The following is a 7905-nucleotide window of genomic DNA, read 5'->3' on the forward strand; positions in this document are numbered from 1 at the left end:
TTGTTCTATTTCTTTAAAAAATGCTGATGGGATTTTGATGGGGATTGCATTAAATCTGTATAACGCTTTAGGTAATATGGTCCTTTTAACTATGTTGATTCTTCCAGTCCAAGAACACAGAATATCTTTCCATTTTTCTGTATCTTCTTCTTTTTCTTTTAATAGGGTCTTGTAGTTTTCATTATATAGGTGCTTCACATGTTTTGTTAAATTTATTTGTAGGTATTTTATTCTTTTTGTTGCAATTGCAAAAGGAATTATTTTTCCGCTTCTTTTTCTGATGCTTCATTATTAGAGTATAGGAACGCTATGGATTTTTGAACGCTGATTTTGTATCCAGAAACTTTACTGTATCCGCTTATTGTTTCTAGCTGTGTTCTTGTGGAGTCTTTAGGGTTTTCTATATAAAGAATTATGTCATCCTCAAATAGGTTGTCATTTGTGGATGACAGAGTATCTTCTTTATCAGATAATCAATGAGAAAACATGCAACACCTTTCATCTTGTAGGAGGTACATGGAAAAAAAGCTTAATTAGAAAAGCGAGTTGAATAACCAATGAGAGGACTTTAGAGAAAAAACTCAACAATCATTACTAGAAAACCTACATGTTATCATACAAATTACTTCCCATTTTGAGATGTCTTCATGAGTTCATACTGTCTTTTCCAAAGTACCCAATGAGTGGACAGATCATAGAGCTATAACATGCATGTGTACAAAAGAACATGCAGTAAGAAGAATATGTATTAGCCTTGCAGTTGCTAAAGATGTTGGTGATGGATGAGCTAATAATCAGTTTTCAGAAATGTTTCAAAGTTTTTAAATCTTCTTTTGAAAAGTAGTTAAGCAGCACAGCAAAGAAAATAAAGGAGTTCCTGGCCCAGTTTTAGAGCTCTGATACAGAGACCAAAGAAGAAAATTAGAAGACAGGATTCTTCCACCTCCAGAAGTCCTTGATGGAAATGAAGGTGTTAAGAGCAAATAAGAAGCAATCATGGTTTAAAGAACTCGGAGACTACCTCGTGAATGTCAACTGTCTGGTAAGACAATACTTCTGCCTCCAGAGATACAGCTTCTGTATGAGATGGTGTACTTCAGTGCTGCTCACACCCTGCTCCATGAATTGCCCTACATGCAACTCTCAACAATCCTTACTACTAGCTAAAAGATGAAGATCTGAAAAATGAGGAAAGCTATACTTCAAAGATTGCCCCCAATACCTGCATAGCACATAAATTGTACTGAAGCAAAGCAGGCTGATCAACTTTGTGAATTGGTCAGAAGCCTCTGCAACATCAACAGCTTCTAAAGAAATGCGTGTAAATTCCACTCTCTCAGAGAGTGCATGAAATTATGCATTCTTGGTTTATTAAAGCTGTTTCTGAATTCGAATTTTTAAGATATATAAAACCTACCAAATAGAAGAATGATCATTTGGACAAGACTAACTTGAGGTGCCAGCTAGAAAACGAATGAATGAAACCATTTAATTTTTAAAAAAGGAAACTACTCATATCTACATACCATTAAAGGAGTCTGTTCTGACCAGAAAATATATTTGCAATCCCCATGTGATTTTTCATCAGAAAATAAACATGCTACCCCATAGAGGTATATGTCTAGATATCTTTGGGTACAGAATCTAACAACTTGTATGTTGTATCTAAAAGCTCTCTCACATTACTGCTGTTGCTTTCAAAAACTCATTACTAAATTATATGTGAATCTTTCCTGAACATATGTAATATATACGTGTAATAAATTCCTTTACCTAAAGGGGAGAAATGTCATGTTCAAAAAACAATCTTTATCAATAAGATCAATTGATGAAATCATAAAAATTAACATTGCTGAGAAAAATTGTGATTCATGACTTTAAGGAGTTTCGTCTTCTTGAATTGGCTACTCCCCAAATTGATTTATATGTAATCCCAATGAAAATCCCAGTTGCCTTTTGTGTTGAAATTGAAAAGCTAATCTTAAAATTCATATGAAAATGCAAAGAACCTGGAATAGCCAAAACAATCTTGAAAAATAAGAAAGCTGGAGGACTCACAATGATTTCGAATTTTACTACAGAACTACAGTAATCAAAACAGTTTGATACTGGGATAAAGACAGACATATAGATCAATAAAATAGAACTCAGAGTCCAGAAATAAACTCTTATTTATTGTCAACTGATTTTCAACAAGGGTACCAAGATAATTCAATGGGGAAAAAATAGTCTTTTCAAGAGATGGGTGCTAAAGAATGAATTTGGACCCTACTTCACACTATTTACAAAAATTAACTCAAAATGGATCACAAACCTAAATGTAAAACTAATTTTTAAAAAAACTCTTAGAAGAAAACATAGGAGTAAAAATCTTTGTGACCTTGGCTTTGGTGGTTTCTTAGATATGACACCAAAAGCAAGGACAACAAAAGAAAAAAATGTAAATTAGACTTCAAAATTAAAAACATCAAAATTAAAAACATTTGTGTTCCAGAGGACACCATCAAGAGAGTGAAAAGACACCCACAGAATGGGAGAAAATATTTGTAAGTCATATATTCCGTGAGACTCATATTTAGAATACATAAAGAACTCTTATAACTCGACAATAAAAATAATTCCAATATAAAAATGGGAAAAGGTGGGGTGGCTCCATAGAGTAGTGGTTAGCACGTCTGCTTTACACACAGAAGGTCCTGGGTTCGCACTCCATGTGGAGCCACGGAACATGCCCTGGGTGCGCCAGGCCCTGGGTGCGCCAGACCCCGGGGTACACACTGTGAGCATGTGCGGAGAGATGCCCCGCCTTCAGAGATCCAGTTCTTAAGGGGAAACAGCAACATCCATAGGTCAGGGGTGGAAATGGGGGTGGGGAATTAATTAAAGAGAGGGGAAAAATAAAAATAAAGTAAAAAATAAAAGTGAGAAAGGGTCAGAACAGATCTTTCTCCAAATAAGATATATAAATGGCTAATACACATATGAAAAGATGCTCAACATCATTAGCTCAACATCAGGGCTCTGCAAATCAAAACCACAGTGAGCTACCACTTCACACATACTAGATGTCTAGTTACAAAAAAAAAAGAAGGAAATAGCAAGTATTTATTGGCGAGAATGTAAATTGATGCAGTTGCTTTGGAAAATAGTTTGTCAGTTCCTCAAATTGTTAACACAGAGTTACCAAAGGACCCAGCATTTCCACTACTAGGTATATACCCAAAAGAACAGAAAACGTGTCCACACAAAAATTAATACATGAATGTTTATAGCATCATTATTCAAAAGAATCAAAAAGTGGAAAAAAAAAACCCTCAAATTTCTATCAACTGATAAATGGATAAAATAAATGTAGTATTGTCCATAGAAAGGGATATTATTTGGCCATAGAAAAGAAATGAAATATTAATATATGCCACAACATGGAAGAACATTATGCTAAGTGAAAGAAGCCAGTCAAAAGATATTATATATCACATGATTCTGTTTACATGAAATGCCCAGAATAGACAAATCCATAGAGATAAAAAGTAGATTAGAGGTTGCGGGGGCAGAGGAGGGGGTACGACACGAAGGAATAAAGTGAAAGGTATATAGTTTCTATTGGGGTGATGAAAATGTTCTCGAATTTGGTAGTGATTATAGTTGCACAATCTTGTGAAATACTAAAAACAACTGAGTTGTACAATTTAAAGGGTGAATTTTATAGTACATGGGCCAAACTACAAGCATGCAGCACTAAGCAATAACACTGCCTGCTTCTCAATTTCAGTCACAGGAATGAGGATTACACAATTAGTAAAATGGAAGTTTGTGATAAGTAATAACATTATTTTTTTAAATTTTGCATTCCACTATCTCTGATCAACCTTATCCTAAAGTTCACATATACATGATCATTATTTTTAAAAAATCAGTTGCTTTTATATTTTCCTTAAGTAAATAAGCAAATCTTGCTCTAACTTTAATAAATTCTTCTGGCTAAAATCAATCTTAAAAGATTATATCACCAAATTAATGAGAAAAAAGGAACATAATGTTGTTTTATTGAATTAATTATTCAGCCCCATAAAGAAATGTACTGCCATTATTTCAGCCCCCATATCACTAATAATCCAGAACAGTATTTGATTATTTGAAATCTATCAGGAGAATTAATAAAGTTTATAGTGATCTGAAAATTTAATTCTGCAGAGAAAATTAGTTTACAGAGAATTCTGTCCTGGATCTAAAATTCAAATTCTTTGAAAGCTGCTTAAATGCAGCCACTTTAAAACTGTATATACTGCAATCACGTTTTTAAAGAATTATTTGCATACGGAAATATGGTTTCTAGACAGAAAAAAAGAAAGCAGTGTGCAAATGTACAATTACTTTATTAGGCTGTCCAGATGAGTAACTAATTTTTTAAACATTTCTTCATTGGTACAACCATTGTGAAAAGTAATTTGGCTATATTTAATAAAGATGTACATACGAAACCCCAACAATTCCATACCCTAAGGGAATTCTTATTTCATATGTTATACAACAGAAAAGTAAAAAACAATGTGGAGTAAAAAAGCATGCTGCAAGAGAATGTTAATATGAAACTATTCATATTAAGCTTAGAAACATGTTAAATAATACTATATAAATGCATATACAAGTAGTAAAAGCACAAAAACACATAAATGTAACTTCAGAAAATGGAAAGAAGTGTTTATGGGACTTCAAATGTATTTGTTTTACTTCTTTTTAAAAATCTGAAACAAATGTGGTAAACTTAAAAACTGACAAAGCTAAGTGCTAGGTAAAAAGAACATAGTTTTTGTACTCTCAGTATGCTTGAAATATTTAAAATTAAATATTTATCATACGAAGTTAAATTTTCTTAGGCCAAAAGCAAAAGCAGCAAAAATAATAAAGCGGGACAACATCAAACTAAAAAGGTTCTGTATAGCAAAGGAAATCATCAACAAAATGAAAAGGCAACCTAGTGAATGGGAGAAAATTTTTGCAAATCATATTTCTGATAAGGGGTTACTATCCAAAATATATAAAGAACTCGTACAACTCAATAGCAAAAAAAAAATAAAACTGATTAAAAATTGGGCAAAAGATCTGACTAGACCTTCTTCTAAAGACATATAGCAGGTACTTAAAAGGATGCTTAACATCACTAATCATCAGGGAAATGTAAATCAAAATTACAATGAGATATCATCCCACACCTGTCAGAATAGCTCTTATCAAAAAAGACCAAAAAAAAGTAAGTATTGGCAAAGACATGGAAAAAAGGGAATAAACCTTTTGCACTGCTTGTGGGGATGTAAATTTGTACAGCCACTATGGAAAACAGTATAAAGGTTACTCAAAAAATTAAAAATAAAACTGCCATATGATCCAGCAATGCCACTTCTGGGAATATATCCAAAGAAAATGAAAACATTAACTATATCTGCCCCTCTGTGTTCACTGAAGCATTATTTACAACAGCCAAGATATGGGAATAACCAGTACGTCCATCAATGAATCAATAGATAAAGAAAACGTGGTATATATACACAATGGAGTATTATTCAGCCATAAAAATAGAAGAAAATCTTGCCATATGGAACAACATGGATGGACCTTGGGGGCATTATACTAAGTGAAATCATTTGTCTTTCTCAAAGAAAGACAAACACCACAGATCTCATTTATATGTGGAATCTAAACAAAAATCAAAAAAACCCAACTTATAGATACAGAGAACAGATTGGTACAGGGTGGGGAGGTGGAGGAGCAGGGGAGCGGTGGGGTGTGGCAGGAATAGATGAAGGTGGTCAAAAGGTACAAACTTCCAGTTATAAAATAAATAAGTCCTGGGGGTAATGCACAGCATGATGACTATAGTTAACAATAATACTCTTCTGTATAACTGAAAGTTGCTAAGAGTAAATAAATCTTAAATGGTCTCATCACAAAGAAAAAAATTTGTAACTATGTGTGATGATGGATGTTAACTATTTATTGTGCTGATTATTTTGCAATATATACCAATATTGAATCATTATGTTGTATACCTCAAACTAATATAGTTATGTGTCAGTTATATTTCAAAAAAAATCTAAATTTAAAAAGTACATTTTATATTCGTTTCCAGGTTCTGAGAAATAAACTATTATGCCTCAAGCTACCTTTGCTATAGGTAATATTTGCCTAGATATTTCCTTATCTCTGAGCTAAAAACACTAAGATGATTACGATAAAGTTCATTAAACAACAAAAATCCACAAATCATTACTATGAAATCTCCATAGGTTCTGAAAATAATTCATTAAGAAAAAATTTAGGAAGTCTGTCAATTTTAGACCATACCTGGCCTTGCATTTCCGGTCTTACAGGATATGTACTTGGGTAAGGAGCCCTAGGTCGAGCGGGAGAATTCCAGAAGTTAGAATTGTAGCTAGGATATGGTGACTGCTCCTAAGAAAAAAAAAGAAAAAGAAAAAATTCACCTTTACTAACATTCTTACATCACTCTGAAAAGTTAATAGAGGCAGATATAAGTTTCAAAACAGGAAAAAAAAAAAGCAACAGACAAAAGCAATAGAACCCCACTATAAAATCACCCATTATTAAATTTATAGATATATTACATGGTAAATCACATGCCCTAGAACAAAGCAATTATTGACTGTCTAGTAAAAGCCTGTTTTTATACATTATGCCAGTGCTACCAGACCAAATGATACACACAGGAATAGTACTCTGTCGAGATGATTAACAAAACCAGAGACATTAGATTCCTTTATCCCTCTCTTATCACTAACCTCATTACTGCTAACTTAATTAGTGCAGCATAATTATAGTTCTTTGCCGTTGTTAAGAAGGGTAGTATTTGCTTTACCTCAACAACTTTGGAACTTGAAAATGTTACTACTAAAATTTATTTCAAATTTAATTTACTAAACTTTTACTTCACTAAATTTTACTTCGAATACATTCATCTTCAATACTCAACTTCTTTTCCTGGCCATACTCTGGTTTTTTCATATTCCTCTACTCTGCTATGGTCGGCTGGCAACCTAACACTAACTCCACATCAAGAATTGATACAAAGCAATTGGTAATTTTCTCCAAGGAGAAAATCTAGCTATGACATTAATCTTTACAGCTTTTCACTCCAATTCAAAAAGATAATGCAATTATTTGCAATAAGCTAATAAATTCTAATAACATACTAGATCAACTCAAAATTTTTCAGAGTCTGGTTTAATATATATATTTGTTATCCTATAAGCTGAGTTATTTTGCTTTGAACTTTGTAGTTTAAGTATAATTTTAAACAGGATCTTTGAATTTTTTCACAAAACTTTGAATACAGTTTCACAAAGAAATTCACTGGCAGTTGTAATCATTGAGAGTTTATCATCATCTTAGTTTAACTGTACTACTTATCAGTTTCATAACACTGTTTCCAAAGCATCTAATTATTCCACATGACATTATACAAGTTGGACAAATAACATCTCATTTACATAATATAGAAAGCAGAGAATAGCTAGATTTAAAACAAATATACTTTGGACAAACTTCAGATCCTAACTACTAAATTTCTCAATCAGACAAATCCCCCTGATTAAGGCCCTCCCTTCCTTCTCCTGGTTAAAGGGTGATAATTTGACTACTTAAGTTACTTCTCTCAACCAAGAATTTGAATCTTGAGCAAAGAGATGAAAAGACAAGAGATGAAGCTGACTGACTCCAGTGGTGGTGAACTAATAATACCTTAATCCCCAGAACTACACTGGTTTCCATTCTTTTGTACTGATTCTCTGAGGTACCCTACACTTTTACTACTTCCCCACTCTTCAATTCCTCAACAAGCCTATGTCCTCCCTTCCTTACTCAGCTTCTCAACACTTAATCCCTTGCCAC

General features: G+C 33.0%; 1 protein-coding gene and 1 pseudogene across 3 annotated transcripts in view; one reads left to right on the plus strand and one right to left on the minus strand.

The window, feature by feature from the left end:
• Window positions 1-7905, minus strand: part of DDHD2 (DDHD domain containing 2) — a 65163-nt gene that overhangs the window by 41288 nt on the left and 15970 nt on the right. For all 3 annotated transcript variants that reach the window (XM_015592882.2, XM_015592881.2, XM_015592880.2), the window contains exon 2: window positions 6343-6450. In XM_015592882.2, the coding sequence (XP_015448368.1) occupies window positions 6343-6450 (108 nt within the window). The remainder of the gene's footprint in view (window positions 1-6342; window positions 6451-7905) is intronic.
• LOC112483344 lies at window positions 415-1478 on the plus strand (annotated as a pseudogene).

This window comes from Pteropus alecto, unplaced genomic scaffold, assembly GCF_000325575.1.
Source record: "Pteropus alecto unplaced genomic scaffold, ASM32557v1 scaffold24, whole genome shotgun sequence".
NCBI classification, from domain to species: Eukaryota; Metazoa; Chordata; class Mammalia; order Chiroptera; family Pteropodidae; genus Pteropus; species Pteropus alecto.